The 25,329-nt window shown below is 40.8% G+C and overlaps 1 protein-coding gene across 1 annotated transcript in view; it reads left to right on the top strand.

Annotated features, from left to right (window-relative positions):
• LOC148118628 (contactin-associated protein like 5-1-like) overlaps window positions 1-25,329 on the top strand; it is a 901,008-nt gene that overhangs the window by 367,237 nt on the left and 508,442 nt on the right. Inside the window, exon 4 of the mRNA XM_087900698.1 lies at window positions 23,325-23,472. Coding sequence (XP_087756824.1) covers window positions 23,325-23,472 — 148 coding nt within the window. The remainder of the gene's footprint in view (window positions 1-23,324; window positions 23,473-25,329) is intronic.

The following is a 25,329-nucleotide window of genomic DNA, read 5'->3' as shown; positions in this document are numbered from 1 at the left end:
AATACAGACTTATTTGATAACTTGAAATTGTAAGTTTATTAAACACTTTTCTTCCCAAATTTCCTCTGACTGGGATGTTTTTAATTGCAGCAGTTGAAACATAAAATAGAACAATCCTTTTTCTCCTCCTTCTTCTTTTTCTAGTCCTTGGTTTTGAGAAATTAATGTTGGTATAATTAGGTATTATTTTGGAATACAGTGAAGACCTGATTTAGTGGACAGGAATTTGTATATTTCCTGTTACAAATGAGGGAGATGCTATGGTTTGGAATGTGCACATGAACCTCCCTGATTTTGAGATGTTACTGTGTGGGAAGATAGTGCTAACCTTAGGGACTGTTGACATTCATGATCATTCTTTACAGTCAACTTACAAATTAGAAAATAAAGCAACATTATAACTTTGAGACATGATGCAGTCAGTGAAGGGCTTGCTTCGCAGGCATGAGGACTAGAGTTCGAATCTTTAGCACCTTCATAAAAAGCTGGGCATGTTGATGTCTGCATGTAATTTCAGCATGGGTAGAAGACATGGAAAAGTCCTGGAGGATTGCTGCTCTGCCTGTCTTCACAACCTGAAAGCCTCAGGATCAGGAAAGGATCCTGTCTCAAAAAAATCATGTAGAAAGCAAGAGGAAGATACCCAGAAATCAACGTTTGCCTCAAAAATCATACCACACACACACACAATCACACACACATGGGATTTAGGGATTTATTAGAGTAGCTTACAGATTATGGTTCAAGAATCATCTCAGCATATTTGGCTATTATTAGAGAGAGAGAGAGATGGAGAGAGAGATATGGAGAGAGAGATATGGAGAGAGAGATATGGAGAGAGATATGGAGAGAGAGAGAGAGAGAGAGAGAGCCAGAGAGAGAGAGAGAATCCCCATATTTCCCGCCACTGCTCAATTTTTAATGAAATGAATTTTCAAGTTTAATTTACTTTCTGCCAAGCAAAATAAGATTGGATATCTCAGCACTTCTGTGTTGGTGTTGGAGGCCTAGAAGATTCGGCGAGAACTGCTGGTCATCAGTTTACAGTGGAATCTAGAAGATGTAGGTTCTTAAACCAGCATAAGATGTCTCCGCAGCAGGAGACATGAACTCTCTGCTTGTGTGAACAGGCACAATGGATCACAGCTGCCCAGCATACACAGTGTTATGTTTGATATTCATTCATAGTTCCACAAAGTGAGAAGTCCTTCTAGGTCTGTCTAACTCTTCACTGTTCTCGCTTGCATGTATGTTTGCCTCTGGTCACGCTTGCATTCATGCTTCATTTGTGCCTAAACATAGATAGCTGTGTTCTATTTCATTTTGGGCAGAACTCACATCCCTGGATCTCTTCTCAGAGATATTTGTGCAGATCCACCCAGACTCAGATCAAGTGTCACAATCTCGAGACTACAGCCCTCTATTCCCCAGATCTGTGGGGAAATGTCACATCCTGTATACTTCACAGAGCAGTAGAGGACTTTCACATCTCATTATTTAAGATGATTTGTTCTCTTAGAGGGTATGTGTTTTCTACATTTCTTCTCAGTGAAGCCCTGCTTTCCTGAAGACACAGACTGTTTTGGTGGCTGCCTTCTCCCCAGAGGCTATAATATTGCCCTGCACTCAGCATATCTCCAGAGATTATTGACTGACTGACTCTTGCTTCAAAAGCAGCATCAAGGGAAGTGATTTTTTTCAATTCAATCTTTATTGCAAGTTTGGAAGGAGATAATATAAACCCATGGGAAGGAAACAATGAGCTGTGCAGAGTGTGTAATTTAGTTCTGAGGAGCACAAAATGTATGGTAAGTGTTGTAAGGAATATGCATGATGCTTCTTGGAGACAAAAAACAGACTAAATCCAAGCTCCTTTGGAAACCAAATAAAAAAAAAAACTAAGCCTAGGCTCCTTTGATTAACAGAGAATTATAGTCTCTCTCTCTCTCTCTCTCTCACACACACACACACACATACACACACACACACACACAGAGAGAGAGAGAGAGAGAGAGAGAGAGAGAGAGAGAGAGAGAGAGCACATAGAACAAAGGAAAAGTAATAATACTGAGAAGGAGCTAAGAGGATAACTGATTGGACCTGGGGGAAGTACGCATACGATGATCCCTGTACAGATTCTTTTTTATTAGTAACATAACACAAGCCTAAATATACTTGGAAAGAGAGAATTTTAATTGAGGAAATGCTTCTGCAAGAGTGGCCTGTATACAAGACTATGGAGTATTGTCCTCTTTAATATTTGATGTATGTGGACCTAGCTCACTATGTGCAATGCTATCTCTGGACTGGCGTACCTGGGTTATATAAGAAAGAAGTTTAAGCACAGGGAGTTAGGTAGCAAGCAGAATTTGACCATGGTTTCTGTCTCAGTTCCTTCCCCAGCCTTAAGTTTGAATCACCAGAGTCCTTACTTCCTTCAGTGATAGACTGTGAGGTGGAAGTGTAAACCAAGCGAACCCTTCCCTCCACAAACTGTTTTAAGTCATCGTGTTTCATCACAGCAATATAAAAGTAAGTAAGACAACCCTGAAGACTGGACTTGAAGGAAAATCTTCAGACACAGAGTCTATGCTGAGCTGACCTGTGCTAAGCAATGTTGGTTTGGTAAGATGGTAAAATGGGCAATGATTATTTTTGATACAAAATTTCAATCACCCATTAGATACATATAGAGATGAACTTTAGATTCCCTAGAAGGTATGACTGTTTGCAGATGTTGATATTACTGAATATGTTAGCTACAGCCATGGCTTTAACAAGGCCTGCTAGGACAACAGCCCCTATGACTCTTAGAGAGAATAAACAGGAGACACAGTTATCAAAGGGAGCCATAGAACCAGAGATGCCTAACCAAGACATGAAGAACCAGGGAAAAGGTAAGGGTAGTGTAGTAGCTGAGTATCAGCAAAATTAATGGAGATGTCCAAATCAGGCAGCAGAGCTTAGAACAGGCTTGCTGTTCTGTGGGCTTGCTTTCTGTCTGCTGTTGGTTCTGTAGGAGAGAATGATTGTAGCATATTTGGTACCCACATTAATCACTCAGAAGGCAAAGGAGTCTAATGAAGAAAGAATCACTGGTGGGCAGGAATGTAAGACATCAAAGAGGAGGAGGGGGCTATCAACATGGATGAAAGAAGTGCTGGTTCTGCCTACGACACTGGGCATGCAGGCCAAGGAAGAGCTAGAATGGGTGGGGGGCATTCTGCCCTGGTGCTGCCAAGTTCTACAGACATAAAGGAGTCAGCCTTGTAGCATGGCACTGAATGAGCACAAGAAAAGTATATGTGTTTGGGTAGGGAAGCAGACATAAGCATAAGAGGCCATATTAAGGTACGAGAAGATTTTTACCTGGGAAAACCACTGAGCAGCTTAAATCTCAAAAGATTTGAGTCTTAGCTCATTCTTCCCAGCTTCATACTGATGATGTGTGTGTATCTATATGCATATATATATGTGTGTGTGTGTGTGTGTGTGTGTGTGTGTATACATCTATATATATGCACACATCTATATATATACATGCATGTGTGATAAATGTTACTTAATCATATATATATATATATATATATATATACATATTAAATAACTTAATCTAGTTTTCCTACCAATACAAATGTTAAAATATCACAATATCTTGGAGCGGAGCCATAACTCAGAGGATAATGTATTTGCTTTGCAAGTATGATGACCCGAGTCAAACGTATCAAGTCCATATAAAAAGCCAGACATAATGAAGTGTACTTGTCAACTTAGTGTCTGGTTAGTGTAGGCAAGAGGCTCCCTAGAGTTAACTGGCCAGGTAACCTTGCCTTCTACATGGAAAGCTTCAGGCCAATGAGAAGACTTGTCTCAGAAAAGAGAAGATCATGATGGACAGCTTCAGGCCAATGAGAAGACTTGTCTCAGAAAAGAAAAGATCATGATGGACAGCCTCAGGCCAATGAAAAGACTTGTCTCAGAAAAGAAAAGATCATGGTGGACAGTTTCAGACCAATGAGAAGACTTGTCTCAGAAAAGAGAAGATCATGATGGGCAGCTTCAGGCCACCGAGAAGACTTGTCTCAGAAAAGAAGAGATCACGATGGACAGCTCCTAGGCATCAGGGAAAGTTAACCTCTGGCCTTCACACACGTGCAAACAAGTGTCCACACAGTCATACACACATACACATGCACACCCAAATCACATGGAGGTCTTTGTATAACAGCCATTTGGTGACATGTACACTGTGATTCAACCTAATCTGTAAAATATTGTAACATGAACTAGAGAAGATGTTTTAAAGAGATGTCAGTGAGAAATAGAGAGACAGAAAGACAGAGAAGCAAAGTGAAAAAAAGGAGCAAAAGTTAAAGAGAGAAAAAAGGGAGAAGAAGAAGGGAGAGAGAAAGGGGTGGGTAAGAGAGAATCCTGGAAACTATACCCTCAACACATTCCATTTTCCCATTCCTGCCCACAAATACTAGTGACTTTGTTTATTGCTCAATTGATTCTTTGGACCGCTTCTTGGATTAATATTTGTATCTGAAGTCTGGAGATTGACTCTGTATTTCCTTTAAAGCAAAACGGAATATTTTACTTGGGAAAAACTGCCGCCACCACCCCAAAGCATTCTTAACATTTCTCAGATTCTGGCATTTTCTTGAAGTAAAATTAGTGTGTATTTGAAAATGTCAAGTTTTGCAATGTGCTGCTGCCAAGTTGCTCCCTTGGCTTTGGTTCTTTCTGCACATGTGCCTTACTTCTTATGCCCAGCCCCACAGGTCCCTGCCTAGGATTACAACATCCCTAGGCGTTCTCAGACCACCACTCTCCAGAGGAGTGCTAAACACTTGGTAAACATTATCACTGGTGCAACAGTGATGATAGGCATTGATATGGACTGACTTTCTTACCCGTCTCCACTCTGAAGTTAACATTAACATTAGACTTGGAGACAGAAAATTCTAGGTCTTGAAACTCTGTAGGTCTCTCTGGGTTGTTTAATGTTCTTCGTAATGCTGACTATAAAGGCAGTTGTGGAACCCACTGTAGGCCCTCTGCACTGTGGAGGCTTCTCTGACACTCATAGGCCTGCTTCATTATCTTCCTAACTACATACATAACCACAGGGACAGCCCATGGACTAACATACTATAGCCCAGAGAGAACAAGGTAAAATGACAAACACTAAAGAACATATGTGACAGATGTGGAGATGTTTCAGCTTGGAAAATATCTGCCTTGCAAGCACAAAGACCTGAGTTTGATCACCAACACTCCTGTAAAATATGCTTGGTCAAAATCCTGGTCAGGTTTCGATTTGGATTAGACAAATGGGTCTGTAGGTAACAACACATACTGCTTTTCCAAAGGACCAGAATTCGGTTGCCAACACCCAGGTTTGGCAGCTCACCACGACCCACAACTCCATTCCAAGGGTATTCCGTACATTTGACTTCTGTGGTCACATATGTGCACATATACTCACACTAAGACACATTCATATATAAACAACTAAAAATAACACAAATCCAATTAAACCAAAATACTGTGGAGATGACAGGCACTTGTCAACTTGTTGCTAGGGAGGCATCAACAGTTAGGTCATTGAGGACTGTGAGCCACTTAGCCTAGCCTTCCCGGTGAACCTGGTGAGTGATAGGAATTCCACACGCATGCGCATGCCTGTGCACACATGTGTCTGCACACACACATGCACATAAATAAAAGGAAGCAATAATAATTAAAGAAACATAAGAACATGAACTTAATTATAAGTTGACCATGACATACATTTAATAGATAATATTTGATCCCAGTAGTTTCATTTTCTTATTTGAATGAATTAAGGCTCCTGTGAATGCTAAGGCAGTTTGATGCAAAATATCTCACTGTAGTTACCGTACTCATTGGCTCTCAGTGGTTTGTAACTTGTGGGTTATAATCAAAGTAAATCTTAACTCAGTAGGTTTGGAACTCACTGTGCAGGCTAGGCTCACCTCAAACCCATAGAAATCCCCCTGTCTCTGCCTGCACAGTCCTGCGATCCAGGGAAAGGTCACTATGCCTTGTCTAAGGTTTAATTTCTTTCTGTTTTTGGCAATGTGTATGTGTCTGAATGTGAATGTGAATGTGTAGATAAGCACAGTGCCTGCAGAAGCCAGGAGATGGCATTGGCTTCCCTGCAGCTGTAGTTATAGGCAGCTGTAAGATGCCCTGATACGAATGCTAAGAACTGAATTTGGGTCCTCTGTAAAAGCATTATGTGTTCTTAACCTAATATGTTGCTATAGTGAAGCACATGGAAGTTTATATGTATTATCATGGCAAGATTTATTTTCATGGTGAATGTAGAATAGATAAAGAGAAATTAGCTAAAATTTGACAACTGATAAATAGCTGTAGCCCCACAACCCATGTGTGTGTGTGTGTGTGTGTGTGTGTGTGTGTGTGTGTGTGTGTGTATTTTTTCCTCTATGGTATCCCCATTTAAAAGAGACACAGTGTCAGTTATTTTTCTTATTGCTGTAATCAAAAATCTGACCAAAAAGAAACAAACAGAATACCATAAAGAAAGAAGATTTATTTTGGTGAAGAGCTGGAGGATACAGTCCATTATGCTGGGAAAGGCATGGCAGCAGGAGCTTGAGGCAGCTGGTCAAACTCAGGAAGCAGAAAGAGATAAATATTGGTGCTTAGCCCCTCTCCTTTTTATTAAAACATTGGCTCCAGCCCACAGGAATGGAGCTGTCCAAAAGTAGGATGAATCTTCCTTCTCCAATTAAGCTTTTCTGAAAACTCTCGCAGACACATCCAGAGGTTTGTTTCTATGATGATTCTAAACCCCATTACATCAACAATTAAGACTAACCATCATACTCAGTATCTTGAAACACAAGGAAACTGAGATCTGAAAAGATAAGCAATTTTCTGAATTCAAAATTCTATTTGATTGTAGTGTTAGGATTCTAATTCAAATACATTTAAGACTAACACATGCATCCTTTATAATGTCCTCCTGATCATTCAAAGAAAAGGATAGATAAGTAGGTTCACGCAAAGTAAAGCGTGTTCCTTGTTCTTCAGTCATGTTCTTCCTCTGCTATTTAACTTCCTTAGTCACGGGAGGCAGAGATAACCACAGTGCCAGGTGCAGCACCCGTCTTTTCGCATCCCTGCTCGCCTGCCTTGACCATCTGCATCTCCACTTCTGACAGGTGAGTGGCAGACAGGTCGAAGGACCCAGAAGAAGGCAGGGATGCCATATGGACTCAGGAATGAGACAAATGTGTAACTGGCTTAGGTTTTTTCTGGAAGCAGCTGGCACTTGACAAATTATTAGAGGTCACTTTGCGAATGGCAGGTACCCAGGCATCAAGGAAGTGGTTCTTTACCCCATCTTGTGTTTTATCATCAAATGTAACCAAGTTTTGTCATTTCAACCTCAATTAAACATAGATGTTAATCTCTGATTCTGAGGTTGAAAGAAAGTTAGGGTGTTACTGAGAGAAACCTGGTGCTGCAAGTTTCTAAAGGTTTCAGTTCTCTGTTGTGGTACAAAGGATTTTATTCCATGGAAAAGAAATTTAAGCCGTACTTACCCCAAAAGCCCAAGGTTACTGAAGTAGATGCCATAGAAACACAGGGGTTTGACTGCAGTAGAGTATGGTGAGAGAGAAGAATAAACCATCTACCATCCCACGGGAAATACAACCATGGTGTGCAAAGTCAGCTGAGTGCATATCCCTGTAACCTGGGAACCACAGTAACCATTTCTGGTTGCATGGAGCTGTGTTTATGTGGATTTAAGTGGCAAGGAAATGACAGACTCTGAACATTCCAGGCCAGCCTGAAGGTCTCGATGCTTTATTTGTCATGGTGTGTTACTCTTCCTTTCCTGCTGCTTGCCTTTTGGCTACGCAGTCTTACAGAGGCCTCATTCATCATGCATCTTCACAGCATCCCTCACCTAGGCTGCAGTGATGTTTATTGGATGAATGAGTCACTCAATGAGTAAGTGAACTGCCTGGGGTGAGAGTCCCAGGGGAAATGCACTCAGCTGACCTGAACACCGCACTGTATTTCCTGTAGGGTGAAGGATAGTACCATCCCTTTCCTCACATGACTCTGAACACCGCATTGTATTTCCTGTAGAGTGATGGATAGTGCCATCCCTTTCCTCACATGCTCTACTGCTACCAAACCCCAGCATTCCTGTGGCGTCCGCTCAACGTTTCCTAGGGCTGTTGAACGCCACTTCTTAAATTTCTTCTCCACTGTGTTACAACGTTGCCCAGGAAGCAGAGGAGGTCTGTGCCCTCTAGAGCTCTACAACACACCTTTTCTCTAAATGAAGCACTAACTTTGATTGAAAATACAAACTCGACTTCCGTAACCTTGGCACTCCTCCAATCGAGTTCTCATCCTCCACAGAAATCCCCTTCTGTGACAACCCTGCAAAGGTAGAAAATGCTGGCATGGCGAAGCGCTGCTGCAGCATCTAATCTCTTCTATTGTTGAGAAGCCTTTTCCCCCAAGAACACTCTTTCATTATTTTATGTTGAATCCTCCTTTAATAGATTTTTCCAAACTGTTCTACTTTTGTGTTTTACGCTTATAAAAATGATTCAAATCTTTATTCAGTAGTACCTATGCAAACAACTTTCCAAGACTTTAAAAAATAAACACAATCAACATAAAAACCATGAGTTTATTTTGACTCACATTTTAAGAGGTTTACTGTCTGTGGCTTATTGGCCCCATCCCTTCAGAATAACGAAAAAGTAGCATGTCTGTCAGGAATAGATGCTATATAAGCAAAAGAGAGACAAAACAGTTCTGACTTCCCAATATCTCCTTTATAGGCATATTCCAGTGGTTCAGTGTTCTTCCTCCATACTCTGTCTTACATCTTCTACGACCTCTCAATGGTTTCAGACCCAGGACCAAGTCCTTAGCACATTGGCAGGCCTCTGGGGGCATTGCTAATCCAAACAGTAGCAATGCCTTATGGAGATTTGATAAGCTTCTTAACCATATCTCCCTGCACTCTGCCATGGTGTCTCAATCTCTTTGCAAATGGCACCCTAGTGCAGTACCTTTTCTGGTCAAGGTCTCTAAACATCCTTCTAAAACGATGCCATTTTCCTCGGTGTGCCACATGGTTGTGTGCTTTACAAGGTCAGTTTCCAAAACCCTTATCCCAATATGATGGACTCTGGAGACCTCTGGAAGGAATCCCATCATCATGATTGGGTTAGTGTCTACCATAAGACAGTTTCTATGGAATAACAGAATACTTGAGGCCAACTAAATTCATTAAGAAAGAGGAATATTTTGACCCACGTTTCTGTAGGCTGAGAAGTGTAAGATCAGCCACTCACAATTTTTTAACTCATGGCAGGAAGTGGAAGATAAGCTGGGTAGTGTGAAGTAGTCAAAGACTCACATTCAGGGTCCCACAACCACGTTAACCTGCCTAACAGGTAACCTGCTTGCTTTCACCTCTCTGCCCACTAACCTTGATGACTTAAGTTTCTTCCAGGAGGATCCAAACCCATGTTTCCTTTTCCTCTGAGGTAATAACATGATTGCTATCTTGAAGTAGAAATTACTTTGACCCTGTAGCCATGGCAACTAATTGAGAAATGTGTACAGTGCTGTTCCATCTGTGATAATGGTTAATGATCCTAAGCCTAAAACCTTTCACTTTCCCAGTTCTGACTGTGTTTGAGCTTCAGAAGAATGAGTACGAGGCCAGTTCTTCTGGGGAGAGAGGGACTGTGGATGGGTAGCTCTGGCCTCTGAGCGCTTCTGGGAATTTTACTAGGATTCATAATTTCTGATAAAATATTATTTTTTCCAATCTCTGAGTTTTTGCCATGTCATGCAGTCTTCATTTCCACACATGGTCCTCATACCTTTAGGCAGACCATACTCATAGTGGAATCTGCAGGACAAGTTTCTAGAAGGTAGACAATCCCGGAAAAGTGGGCTGAGAGTAAAAAAAGAACAGGAGACCTAAAAGTGTGGTGTAAAACTGGCTACCTCTCCTCCAAGGATTCAGAGAGATTGTGAGAAGATGCCGAACTTTCGAGTAGTGTGGTGTCAGAGATGGAAAAGTCAAATCTCAAGCTCTCTCTCTCTCTCTCTCTCTCTCTCTCTCTCTCTCTCTCTCTCATATAAGGTTGTAAAAAGCTCACACTGCTCTCAAGCTCACTGTGTAACTGAGACTAGCCTTACATACCTGATCCTCATGATTCCAACTCCTGAGTGCTGGGATTACAGTCATGCAAGACCACACCTGGTTACCTGGTTTATGTGGCGTCAGAGACTGAACACAGGGCTTTGTGCACGCTATACAGAGACCAGCTGAGCTCTGTCCCAGGGACAGAATTTATTGTTTTCTTCTCAAGACTCTCAGTGGAGCCTCTGATCATAGAGCACACCTTGAAAACTCATATCTCAGACCTGGGATCAGATGTGTGGTATTATCCTGAGCTGTACTTCCATCAGGATGTTACCTGGCAGAATGAGGGGCTATGGAGCAGCTACCATAGAGGTACCCCAAGTCCGTGGAGGCTAGACCAGGCAAATACTTCAAAGTTCTGCCGATGACACTCTAGGAGGCTAGCCCATGACCATACAGGAGCTCAGAATGCAGCTGAAACAGTTCCTTCTGGCTGTGCCCTCCACCTCATTGTGTGTGTGTGTGTGTGTGTGTGTGTGTATGTGTGTGTGTGTGTGTGTGCTTGTATTTGTGTACATATTTGTATGCATGCCTGTGGAGACCATAGGTAATAGGTCTCTAATTGACTGGTACTCACTAATTAGGCTAGGACAGCTGGCTAGTTGAAATCCAGGGATCCATCTGTCCCTGCCTCAGCAGTGCTAGGATTGCAAACACACCTTATCATACCCAGATTTTCAAATGAACTCTGAGGATTGAACTCAGATCCTTATGGTTGTGCTATTGTTTTACTGACTGGACCTTATTTCCAGCCCAGACTGTGATCTTCCTATGCTTCAGAACAACCTAGGCTTTTAAAGAGCATTCATTCCCTGGGCAAGTGTTCCAAGCCAGGTGCAGGACCGCAGGCTTGTTAAGAATGTGAACTACTCCTTTCTTGGATTTTGGTAATTATGAGTTCACCTGTAGGCACTTGATGCCCATCTGCCACAGTTTGAGTTTAGGTTCAGAAAATGGAGTACATTTCTTATGCCTTTACCATTATCCCATGCTACTCCAAACCCCAGACACAGGGAAGGCACACATTCCATCCTTTCCAATGTAGCTCCTTCTCATCATTATTATACTGTCAGACACAGGCATTCCGTGTATGCCCAGTGTAGACTGTTTTCCAGTATCTCATTTCAGTACAATCAAATACTACATGTGATGCAGTAAAAGATACAGATATGATAAAAACAAAACAAATAATAAACTAACAAACAAACAGAAAGCTGTATTTTCTATCCTATGATATTTAGGTCCAGATAAGAAACGTGAACAAGTTACTGGAAAATCTAATGAAATGTGTTACTTAAAAGAAACCGTGTTACTCCCACGTGGAAGAGGAGACTGTGATCTGGAAATGGAATCTAACTCTCCTCCCTCCTTCCCAGATACACATTCACATCCCTCTCAGGTTTCTGACGCTCATTTCCCAGGGATATGGCTCTGTTTAGTTTTTACTCATTTGACTCCTGACCCAAGTCTTCAGTATAGCTAATTATTATCTCATAAGGACTAACTTCTGTTTTCAAAACTTTGTTTTCGCTTTCATGTTTTTCAAAGTAGGGCCAGTTTAGTTTTATCTGAGGAAAGACATGCATACATATTTAGCAAGTGGATTAATTGCTCACAATGGAGATTCTGGCTCAATTGCTTTGTGACATGTACACAGTATCCCTGCCTTTCACAAGCCATCAGACGTGAATAACCACAAAGGAGGACTGGTATGCCAGTGCTTTCCAAAACAAACGAATGGAAAATGTGAACAGGCTCAAAAATAGAGATATTTTGATTGCTCCCAGAGGAGAAGGCACCCTACAGTATCTTTCAACTCAGAAACTTTGAAAGTGTCCCCAAAACATGACTAAAAGGGAATCCGGCTGAATCCTTCAGATGACAAGTTCTTGTAAACATTTTTCTTCCACCGTTACTTTTTGCCAAAGTATTTTGCCATGCAAAGTCCATCTCTGCTTTCTACTCATGTTGTTGGTGATGCAGGTTTTAGCTGCATTCTCTTACTGGCTTCTTCCCTCTCTTCTTTGCACTAAACAGCTTGGAGCTCATTATGATGAGCACATATAAACATCCTGAAAGGAACAGAGATCTTCTAAAGAGACACTTTTGCCTCTCTATTCCCATCAGATTCTTGAAAGTATGACCTCTAAAAACTTAGATGTTCCCAAGAGTTCCATGTTTAGGTGAAGGAAAAAACTGCAGCCTGGTGCTGCAGAGGGGAACTGTCTTCTGACAAAAAGATTTCATGCACATCTGACAACCTATTTTTCTATCCCAGATAGTGATATGGTAATGATGGGCAAAATCACTGCTTGGTGGGGACTCTACAGCTGTGCACATTTCTTTTTCAGTATTCAGTCTTGAACTGCACACTAGGAAGCTGAAGATAGACTTGAGGGTGGATCAGTCAGTAGACTTCCCTGCTCCTTTCCCCCATGTGGTCAATTGAATGAATCTCCCTTTTCTATTTTTCACTATAAATCTATGCCTCTAAGTGGCCTATTGGAGGCAGTGGATGACGTTAACAACTACAGTAACGTGATATGCTAGTATGCTAGCTCTTCTCATGAGGTTACAAGTATTCTCATAAGGCAGGAAGGGGAACCTGTGAAAACCACAACATGATAGCCTACCAGTTCTTATTCACATCGCTGACCCATGTCCTGCTAGCCCTAGCTCATTAAGGGAAGTTTTAAAAAGAGAATACTGTAATACTTCAGCATGTAGCAGCAGAGTATGATAGGAGCTCTTACTGGAGAAGAGTCAGACATACGGGAAGTATCATTTCTCCCAGTAACTGAGGCAGACTGGCAAAATGCAGAGATACATACCCTCAGCTGTCCCAACAGAAACATGGTTCAACCTGGTATAATAAGTTAGTGATTTCTTGTATGGTTAAGCACAAAAAGAAAGTATTTGCCTAGTCCTTTTGGTGTCAGAATGAGTAATGTTTTAGCAGTTTGCTTTATGAGACACATAAATGACATGATATAAAAGCACGGATTGAGGTTCAGCAATAATTTTTGTAGAATATGAGGAAAAGCAAAACCATATACAAAATCAAAAGACTGAAACTGAATGCCTTCATGACAATGTATGTAAAAGAGTCATTAGAAGGTCTGTACTGTAGACATCAGTTTGGTGTACTTGGTTCTAACAACATTCTGTAAATGTAAGTAGAAATTTTAAATTTTAGAAACCAACCATCATCATATCAAAACTGTGACTCTGCATATTCATAAAAGTGTTCCAAATATAATAGAAAAAAAAGTTTGTGCATAAAAGATACCCAAACTTATCAAATAAATGGAAAGATTAAAATACATTAGTCAGAATATGTTGCATGGTGTTAACTTATTCAGATATGCTGATTCAAGTAGACACGACAGAAAGCAAGGAATAGTAAGGAGGTACAATCTGATCATATATGGGAAGGATAAAGTTATTACAGTAAGTTCAGTGGGTTATACTCTGTGATGTATATCTTTGATTGTCGGCTTCACAGAACCTACACTCATCTAAGAAAAGAATCTCAAAGAGGAATTGGCTACAATCGATTGCCATGCATGGGGGCTGTCGTAAATCAAATAATTGCTATAGGAAGACCAAGTCCTCTGTAGTGACACCGTGTCTGAGAGAGAGGTCCTTGACCTGTATAAGAGTGTAGAACAATCAACATGAGCACAAGCAGGTAGGGATGTCTGTGTTCATTTCTCTGTGTCTGACTGTGGCTGAGATGTGACTGGATGCTTCAGGTTCTTGGTACCTTCCCTGCAGTGATGGACTGCAAACTGGAATTATGAGCTAAAGGAAATCTTTCCCTATTAATCTTTGCTTTGTCAAGGTGTTTTATCACAGCAGCAGACATGAAACCAGGACGCCCTCCTTACTCCAGTCCTTACCTGGGTAACAAGACAATAAAACCAAAGGAAAGGGCCTTCCTTCAGAGAACACTCAGACAGTGCCATTGACTGTCTTGTTAGCTCGGGGCCTTTCCGTTCTTAGTAGAAAGTGAGAAGGTGAACCGAGCTGGTGGGGACACCTGCCAGAGACTGGAGTAATCAAATATTGCTGAGACTAAGGAAGATGCAAAAGGACCATGAATACAGATGAAGGACAGGGCAAAGGGACTTCCCTCATCTCTGCTCTCTGCCCAGAAAATTTAAATTGAGGTATAAAGATATTTATCATGGGAGACTTTTAAAGGTCCAATTAGCATTTACTATACACCAAGATTGCTTACTACGAAGAAACGTTAATAAGAAAGAAGCCTGTAAAAGCTGACAAGAAAAGGGCGCATAATCCAAACAGGATGACATGGTATATGCTCGACAATTAGCCCTGGTGGTATGAAGAAGTGATCTTGATCGTCTTTGAAAGGAAAACAAGTAAAAGATGATTAATCCTTTAAACTGGTTGTCTTTACAATCTCTGCAAATTGTTAGACGGAATGAAACGTCTAAACACTCAGCAAGCAAGTTTCTGAAACCCAAAGTCACTGTACTCCAGTCAGAGCCCTAATGCATTTGGACAGCCTCGTTGGAAGTTAAGACTGAGATCATCTCACCAAGAAGTAAAGACCCTACTGAAATTTATTCACACCACCCTGTCATCTCTCTCAGAGTCCCCAGCTCCTGCTCTGAATAATTTGTTTGGCTCTGTTTCTTAAATGTGGTATTTGAATAAATCTGACTGGTGATTTGCTTTTTGTCTTTCTTTGCCAAAAAGGGGGTGGGATGAAAGAAGACAAAGAGGAGAGGAAACTACAAGGAAAGCATCAGCCAGTTTTCTTGGCAATGTGGCTCTCAGGGCAACTGGGAAATCACCAGGAAGCAAGTTGGCCATAAAGCCTGTCAAAACTCTGGAATTTATCCTGTTTTGTGTCAACAATTCATTTGGCTGGGGATGCACTCCAGGCCCTCCTAAGATTGTGCAGGGCTTCACAATTGCTGTGTAAAGCTTCTCCACATGTTGCTTTATCTTTTGTTTCTTTTCTGTTCTGAGGCAGGTCTAAGAAAGGAAAGACACCGTTGCGTGACCATAGATTGCACTAGATTCAAATTGTGCAGCTTTACTGCGGCCTATTGGAGAATACTGAATGTGTGGACTCTGTAATATAGTCAGTGGCTTCTTCAGACACCGTACTTCTCTCTGATTTCTGAAAGCTGATCAGCCAACTTTTCTTTCTCTTTGATGACTGGATCCAAAAGTTTCCTTTGGAAGTTTCACAGTCCTTCTCAGTCAGGCAGGTCAACACTGTAGGGCATGGAGACAAGTAAGGTGCTTGGGGACAACATAATATAGTCTTTTGAGTGCTCATGTCGGTCTAAGCATAGATGTCAGGATGTCAGGCTAGCTGGCCCGTGATCACAGGTGTATACTGGCATATCTCAGTTCTGCATGGATTCTAGGGATTTGATCTCAAGACTTCTTCTCACTGAGCCAGCTCCCTAATCCTGATTATTACTTTTGAATTTGTTCACTGTCCATCAGCTGCAGCTAGGTGTACCACTGCCTTACCTACTACATATCACTTGCTGATTTATTTGACTGCACTCTTTTGTCTCTGGCTTTGCTTTATTGGATGACACTTTGGCTTTGCTTAGGTTTACCAAAGCATTGTGTTTTATCTATCGCTAAACAATGTGTGATTTCGTCCCACGTAGGAAGGAAAAGTAGCCTTGCCTTCAAGCTCTAAGTAATTCTAGATTTTTCAGATGCTCAGGGTATATTGGAGTTGAATAGCTTTGTTATACTACAAATTCAATACAAGCCATATTTCATACATTTATAATACCCAGTTGTTAGCTCCATTTTCTGCTTTTTCTAATCATTTAATAAAACAAGAATAAAAAGCATAAAACTGGAGAGAAATAAGTGATGTACTGCAGTGGTAGAAACACAGGCACAGCTCCTGGTACAATGGCATAGATCTCTATGGATACAGTGATCCAGTCTTGAACCTAACCTCACTCAACAGAAATGAGAAAATGGATACTAAACATGACAGGTATTTGCTGGATGCAGGGGACCAGCAACACATAGGTTTTTCCTACCATCTTTATAATATTCCTCTGGCATCTCCAGGTCTTTCACTCCCATTTAACAGAGAAGGAAAACAATGCACAGAGACACAAACCACAAGCCACCTTGACTAGAGTCATTGCTGTAGACATGAGAGGACAGTTACCTGGCTGACCTTTGCTCTTACTCCTGATGGTGTGCTTTTTCTGAGATGCGTTCAGTATGTGGGTTCATGTTAGGTTTTCCATCAATGTGTCATGGTTTGATGTTGCATCTTTCACTTACTATGTATTTTGGACGTAGAAAGATATTTAATAAAATGTCCTGTATTTTGCTCCATGTTAAATGCTGGGGAGAAAGAGTCTTCTGAAAATTTGGTTTTCTCCAGAAACAAGTAATAGTATAACTAAAGCTCAAATATCCTCAGATAACACACAGGTAACTTAGGAATGAACTAAGAAGGAAGCAGACAGTGTTGTGGTGGAGTGAAGTCAAATGCTGAGAATGTTTAATCCGTGACACTAAGCACAAGTCTAAAGCCTATAACTGGTAAGAGAGAGTGTGTGTGTGTGTGTGTGTGTGTGTGTGTGTGTGTGTGCCTGTGATTTGATGTGAATTCTCTCTCTCATGATAATAATTCTTTCATAATGAATATCACATTGGCATACATATAACAGAAAATAGAAAGTTTTCAGAATAATGGTAGAATTGTAAAGTATTGACTGTATCAGAGCCGAGACAGGCAAAGTCCCCTGGGAATCAAGAATGTTGAGCAGGGATGATGGAGACTTAGACTTATACAGGATCAAAGATCTAAGCAGGGAGGACGGATCAGGGCTCACATCCCAGCAGCACTGTTGACACTGTGCACAACTTCTGGACTTTAGTTTCTTCATTTCTAAAACGCCCAGAAACGGCAAAGATGTGACAGAGACTGATGTGACTTCTCCCTGAAGTGCATTCTAGATGCAATCAATAGCTGCTTCCCTCACCTGCCTGGATAACTGAGAACGGCTTAATAAGGGAGCCAGTGTTTGACACGTGTGTTAAGAATAATTACAGCTAACTAAATATGTGGAACTAGCAATTGAAGTAGTAAACATTTATAAAGATCACACATTATGCTAGAATTGCTTACTGTTTTAACTTTTCTAAGCAGTATGCAAGCATTCTATCGTTAATGTGTTTAATGTATTATTTTGATTAAGAGTAACATTACTTATTACCATTTGAATTAAATGGTTTGCAGTTATAAACATTTATTTATACACTCATACTTGTGCATGTGTGTGTCTAGGTGTTTGTGTATATGTGAGTGTCTGTGTGTGTGCATGAATGTGTTTGTATATATACATATATTTCAGTGGGTGTGTATATATGTATATGTGTGTGCATGTGTTTGTGGTCCTAATGTTACATGGCACACTAACATTTGCTTCTAGTCCTCTTGAGAAGAGGAACTCCCTCAAGTGAAAAAGAAAATTAAAACAGAAGTCTATTTAGCAAAGTTAAGCAAAGCAAATACTAAAGAGAGAGATGGGAGTGGGCTGCCTCAATGTAGGTGGCAATTTAGTAGGTCCTGTGTTATGGATTTAAAAGACATTACTATGAATATTTATGAGGTAGGTAGCATATCCATGTGATAAGATGGTACTTTGCCACCCCAACCCCCTGAAATCATGGTGGATTTCCTTTTAACGCTGTTCTTCTCATGTTCTTTACATGATCCTAGTAAAAGGGGAGGCTTACCAAAATCATGGCTGAGGAAGACATGAGGAACAAGCCAGTAAGCAGTCTTCATCCATGGACTCTGCTTCAGTTCTTAAGTTCTTGTTTCTATTAGTCTTCATGATGGACTGAAACTGTAAACTGAAATAAACCCATTGTGCCACAAATTGCTTTGGATAGCAAGGAAGGACAAACAGAACACCTAGAATTCCTGTATGTAAGAGCTGGAAACAGACTCTGTGACTCTCAGGTCAGCCAGTATAGCAACCTCAGTGGATCCTTGAGAAACCATGTTATAACAAATGAAGTGGAAAGTGATTGAAGCAAAAAATCCAGCACTGTTTCCTGGTTGCTACAGGCACTAAGCACGCATACACATGGGCATGTGCATGTGCACACACATGGATACACACATGCATGTGCGCACACACATGCACACACACATAGAAACAAGCACCATGTGTGCACACACACATATGTGTGCATACACACCTCCGAATAGAAAGAGAAAGAGAAGAAATAGGTTGTCACCTGGAATAGTCAAGGATTCTGGCATTCAGAAGTAAAGGATGAATGTGAGTGCCTGATTGTCCTAGTCTGATTCCATCGGCATAGATATCGTTGACCCACCTGTGAACACAAGCATAATACCCAGATAGCTGTCTACACATCCTTCAGAAATTTGCATTCCAATAAGTCTACTCCACATTATAAATGCATGCAACAAATGACACCTAGCTCAGCAATCATGTGCCAGCAGTTTATGTCTGTGGGTGGGGCAGTGTCAGGTCACTCGTACTGTTCAGCAAACCAGAAGAGAGGACCACACAGCTCATCACCACCGGATGTGCAGATTCTACCGAATCAGTATCATTTTTACACCATCTGCAAGTCGAATCATATTAACGTGTACCCGTTTCAGTTAAGATATATCATTTCCTGAAATTCTTGTATTCTTCCTTTTATGGAGGCAAAAACCAGAAAAAAAGGCAGGATTCCATTGCAGGGGGGAGTGTATGTGACAAAATTTTTCCGGGGAGATGGACCAGAAGTCTGTTTACTTTAGACAGGCAACTGATGACAGACAAAAGTACAGATACCACCAGTTCAATTTGGTAAACTAGTGGGTTTTATTGGGATTACATACAGGAGAATAGAGGAGGGGTTGTTTACAGGACCATAAATGACTCACAGGCAGTGGCATCATCAAGACACAGCCCCATGGCTGACAGCTCCCAGCGCTGGGAGGTTACAGCCCACTGCATTGCACCAGCTGCAGGCCACTCAGCACATTGGAAAGTGTCCTCTCCAGGTTCCTCAGCTGGCCTACAGTTCTTCAGATGCTTGCCTGCCTTCTGCTGTCCTCCAGCCAGCTGCTCTGGTCTGAGTGTCTTCTCTGAATCTTGGCTCTGCTTCTCTGAGCATGAATTTTGGGTGTTATTGCTTACTCTGCAGGGAGGGACCTAGTGAACGGAGCTACTCTGGCCAGCTCCAGGGACTTCCTGGAGCTATTTTGAGTTCCTTCCTATTTTAGGAGCTTCCTGCAGAATAGAATATTTTAATCCCAGAGGAAACTATTACATAGCAGAGAAATATAACATGGATCAAACATCTCTTTCCAGTATCCATAAAACTACAACTACATTTCTACAGGACCCTCAGATAGGGAGAGGTCTTTTAGCAGAAAACTTGTGACTGGCCTGTAAAATAACAGATATATTTCTGTTCATTTACATTGACAAAGCACACATTTATCACGAATTAAAAGAAAGCTAGAATTCAGAGGAGAATCCAGTGTTTTGATTTTCCTTCCCTTTTATCTCCCAAAATACAATGCTTTACAATCCTCCTCAGTCACCAGGAGTGGCCAACATCTCGCTTCAGCCAAACTTCTTCCTTTCCATTATCCGAGTTCCTGATGGAAGTCCATTTTATCACACGCCGCAGAAGAGCAGTTGTGAACGCGCAAGCTGGAGTGCATTTATGCATATCAGCTTTAGCTCTGTGGTTTGCATGCTAATCACCTCATGTCTTATTAAAGGTATCTTAGCAAATAAAAGACAATGCCTTTGTGAGTAACTCCAAGCTTCCAGGATTTATTTTCCTCTAGTTTGCCCTCTTGGAGAGACGGGCCTTAGGATAGTATTTAGAGATGTTGGTTTTCAAATGTTTGCATGGGGTTAACAGGTATCAATAAGTCCCTGCTCTAGAATACACAATATACTTTCAAACAATGGTAATTTCACAAGTATGTTCTTTAGGAATCTTTCTTTGTCTCTATCTATACCTGTCTCTCTCACCACCACCTTCTGCTCTCTCTCTCTCTCTCTCTCTCTCTCTCTCTCTCTGCATCTCAAAATCCATTTTCTTCGTGTTTACTTTGGCCATTAGGAGGGAATCAGATCTTTATTGGTTCTGTAACTGTGACTGCACATGAGCAGGTAGACTCTATAGTTTACTGAAGCTGAGAGGGACAGTCCTGACTCTGAAACACAGACCTCTGAGTGTTAGCTCACAGGCTGTCAATGGGACAGAGACAACTGTCTTGGCATGTTCAGTGGGAACATTTGCACAGCATAAACACACTGACAGATAAGAAATAGCATGCTTTAAAAGGGTTAGCTGCTGAGTTTTCTTATAGATATTTTGTCTTTTTCTTCCTTCCTTCCTTTTTCTCTTTCTCCTTCTCTCTCTCTCTCTCTCTCTCTCTCTCTCTCTCTCTCTCTCTTTCTTTCAAGATGAGGTTTAAGCCTTTTTATTCCATCAGCATAAAAGAAATATAAGTCTAAAATAATCAGTCATGCACATGAAGGTTATGAGACATAACTCAAGTAGACTACTCAGGACTTGTGCTATGTTTTGTGCACGTGTGTGAGTGTGTATATATGTGTGCATGTGCACACATGCATGCACATGTTCGCATATGAAGCATATATGTGTGTTGTGTATGTGTACATATGTATTCAAATGAATTTGTCTATGCAAACACACAGAGTCTGGATGAGATGTTCATGTGTTTGTCTTTTTGTCATTCTGTGCCTTGGTCTTTTGAGACAGCCCCTCTTGCTGAACTCTAAGCTTTTGGGTTTGAGCTAGTTCCAGTAAGTCCCTGCAACGTTACTCTCTCTTCCCCCTTTAGTGCTGGATTGCAGGTGGAATGCATCCATGTCAAACTCATCATATGGATCCTGAAATCCAAACTATGTTCTTCACACTTGTACAGAAAATATTTATTTTTAGTAAGATTTATTTTTAATTTTGAACTTAAAATATATTTATATCACTTCCTCCTTTCCTTTCCTCCCTCCAACCTATCACATGTACTACCTCATTTCTTTCTCAAATTTGTAACCTCTTTTTCTATAAATTGATCATATATATTATATATCACATGCATATTATATAAAATATACATATTGTATACATGTTTTTGTGTTTTTATAAGTGTGTGTGTGTTTGTATAAAACATATTCAGTAACCTGAATATAACTGATTTTAGGACTAAACATTTGATAGTGGATAACCAGTGGCCTGTACTTCCTTTTCTAGGGTTGAAGTCTCAGGATCTCCCTCTTTCCTGTTAACACATCTATGGGTGCTGTGCGTGTTTGCATCTCATTTATGAAGCCATGTGGTAGAGAGTTCATGGTTGTAGCTTTCCTGACATTCATAGATGACTTAATCTTATAGGAAAGCTGCTGTTCCTCTAGCTCCTAGCAATCTTTCCTCTATCCCTTCCATAATGCTCTCTCAGCCTTGGGTGCTGGAGCTGCATTGTACATGTACCTGTTGGGACTGGGCAACTTTCCCTGCACTTTGATCATCTGTGTTTTTCTGTAATGGCTTTTCTATCTGTTTCAAAGAAAATTTGCCTTGATGAGGAGTGAAGCCTTCACTTACCTGTGTGTGTAAAGATTCAGAATCTAGTTAGACATTATTCTGGCTTGTAGGATGAGGGGGGTCACTGTTCTTCTTGGCCACCTGGCTAGCTTAGACCCAAAACAATCACACAGAAACCATGTTAATAGTCACTGCTTGGCCCATTAGCTCTAGCTTCTTATTGGCTAACTCTTACATATTATTTTAATTCATGTCTTTTAATTGGTATATCATCTCAAGATTGTGGCTTACCAACAAAGTTTCAGCAAGTCTATCTCAGGCAGCTCCATGGCTTCTCTCTTGTCTCTGCCTTCTTCCTCCCAGCGTTCAGTTTTGTTTCCCCACCTAGCTCTGTTCTATCCTATCATGGGCTCAAAGCAGTTCTTTATTCATTAACCAATAAAAGCAACACGTAGGCATAAGGACCTCCCACACCACTGGCTTAGTAAAATGGTGATTCCATGTTTTTTTTAAGATCCCTGACCACACTAGCCCTGGGTAGTGGGCTATGCAGAAAGAATGCTTAACCACTGTCTCTTCAGAACATGGAATTTTTTTTTCAAATAAGCACCAATCACAAATGAAGAGAAAAATAAACTACATATGTAATTAAACTGCGGTGGTTCCTTCCTGTAAAACCCACTGATTGCATAGCTAGGGAGTAGAAACTACTAAAACAAGTATGAGTCTTGAGATCAGAGAATTGGAAATCTTGCAGCTGAAACTCAGTCTAATTTCTAACTACTGGGTGACTGATTTGAAGATTCATTTCCTCCTATTTTTTCCTTCTGGCATTAGATTTTTTTTTATGGTGATGATGATGTTACAAGCTTAGTATAACTGGCCTCAAAAACCATTGACAAATATTTCAGTAAAGTCCATTTCCTTTAAGTAGGGGATTGTTAGTTATGTTATAGTACACTGTGAGTATGGACAGGTTGGAAACTGGAACTTCATGCTAATGTTAACTTTTTAAATTTTTAGGTGTCATGTCTTACAATTTTCTTTATTCATAAAATGTAGCTAGACATGGATGGTATAGAGGGGAATATCCCAAAGACCAGGGATTACTATCCAGCATGTAGTTAGATATTATTCTGGCTTAGTAAAGTGGTGATTTTATGTTTTCATCTAAGGTCACTGACCATACTGGCCCTGAGTAGCGGGCTATGCAAAAAGCATGTTTAACCACTAACTGTCTTTTCAGAACATAGGCTTTTTCCCCCCAGGTAAACATCAATCACCAATGAACAGAAAAATATACTAAAATATTTTGTACTTAAGAAAAACTGTAAAGCCTGGGATAGGGTTGTAACCCACATCAGAGTGATGTCAGAGACACTAGGATTTTGGTTGCTGTCCTTCCCCAAAGGTCTGATTGCATACTTCTATTGACATGTCTTGGTATTGTAGAGCTCACTGAGTTTCCCTCTCTCTTCAGACATTTGTAGGAAACATGAATGCTGACAGTGTCGTGCACCACAAGCTGCTACACTCTGTGAGAACCCGCTTCATTCGCTTTGTGCCCTTGGAATGGAATCCAAGTGGAAGGATTGGCATGAGAGTAGAGGTCTATGGATGCTCCTACAGTAAGTACTCACATGAGAGTGGAGGTCTATGGATGCTCCTATAGTAAGTACTCACGTGAGAGTGGAGGTCTATGGCTGCTCCTACAGTGAGTACCCACATGAGAGTGGAGGTCTATGGCTGCTCCTACAGTAAGTACTCATGTGAGAGTGGAGGTCTATGGATGTTCCTATAGTAAGTACTCACATAAGAGTGGAGGTCTATGGATACTCCTACAGTGAGTACTCACATGAGAGTGGAGGTCTATGGATGCTCCTACAGTAAGTACTCACATGAGAATGGAGGTCTATGGATGCTCCTACAGTGAGTACTCATGTGAGAGTGGAGGTCTATGGCTGCTCCTACAGTGAGTACTCACATGAGAGTGGAGGTCTATGGATGCTCCTACAGTGAGTACTCAGATGAGAGTGGAGGTCTATGGATGCTCCTACAATGAGTACTCACATGAGAAAGTCACACAGCAGTGTGGGTAAATGATGCTGCCCATGGAATTCCTGATTATTCATATGGATAATTGCAATTAGTGTGTGTGTGTGTGTGTGTGTGTGTGTGTGTGTGTGTGTGTGTGTGTGTAAATGTGTGTGGATTCAAAAGCAAGGCAGACAGAAATTTCTAATGTTCCTGAAGCACACAGTCCATCATTTGACCCCATACTTTTCACTGGTCTGAAGCTGAGCCTATGCTGGCTGTCAGTGACCACAAAGGTCTTGTCCTCTCCGTTTCCTCTCTACTGGTATTCCTAGTATACACCCTCACGTATTCCTAGTATGTACCCTCACATTAACTTAATTTGGGCTTTGGGAATGGAACTCAATCTTCATGCTAGCGAAGCAAGCTCTTTAGAAGCATAGATTTTCCCCATTCTGTGGTTAACTCATTTTATTCTAGACTTTAAATAACGTGTGTGTGTGTGTGTGTACAGAAATGAAGGTAGTTATATACGGAAGGAGTCATGCATGAATGCCCTTATCCTAATTCTCTCCACAAGCATAACACTAATCATGTAAACTGTGTCGAAACTGTGTCATATTGATTTAATTTTCTTCATTTAAGTAGTGTCATTCACCTGATTATTTGATATATCAATATCCAATGACGAATAAGTAGTGAACATACTCAATCAATACTTTTTGAAATTGATTTTATTGAGCTATACATTTTTCTCTGCTCACCTCTCTTCCTCTCTCCTCCCCTTCTACCCTCTTGTATGGCCCAATGCTCCCAATTTACTCAGGATATCTTGTTTTTTACTACTTCCCATGTAGATTCTATATATGTCTCTCTTAGGATATTCATTATGTCTAGGTTCTTTGGGATTGTGATTTGTAGGCTGGTTTTCTTGGTTTTATGTCTAAATCCACTTATAAGTGGGTAAATATGATATTTGCCTTTCTGGGTCTGGGTTACTTCACTCAATATGATACTTTCTAGATCCATCCATTTACCTGCAAATTTCAAAATGTCATTTTTTTCTGCTGTGTAGTACTCCATTGTGTAAACATACCACATTTTCCTTATCCATTCTTTGGTCCAGGGGCATTTAGGTTGTTTCCAGGTTCTGACTATGACAAACAACACTACTATGAACATATTTGAGCACATTTTCTTGTGGTATGACTGAGCATCCTTTGGATATATACCCAAAAGTGGTAAAGCTGGATCTTGAGAAGGTTGTTTCCTAATTTTCTGAGAAATTGTCATACTGATATCCAAAGGGGCTGTACCAGTTTGCACTCCCACCAGCAATGCAGGAGTGTTCTCTTTACCCCACAACCTCTTCAACATAAGTTGCTATCAGTGTTTTTGATCTTGGCCATTCTTACAGATGTAAGATAGAATCTCAGAGTTGTTTGGATTTA

This window comes from Myodes glareolus, chromosome 22 (assembly GCF_982192425.1).
Source record: "Myodes glareolus chromosome 22, mMyoGla1.1, whole genome shotgun sequence".
Taxonomy (NCBI): Eukaryota; Metazoa; Chordata; class Mammalia; order Rodentia; family Cricetidae; genus Myodes; species Myodes glareolus.
Note: the sequence above shows the minus strand (reverse complement) of the source record. Positions and strands in the feature narration are given on the sequence as shown.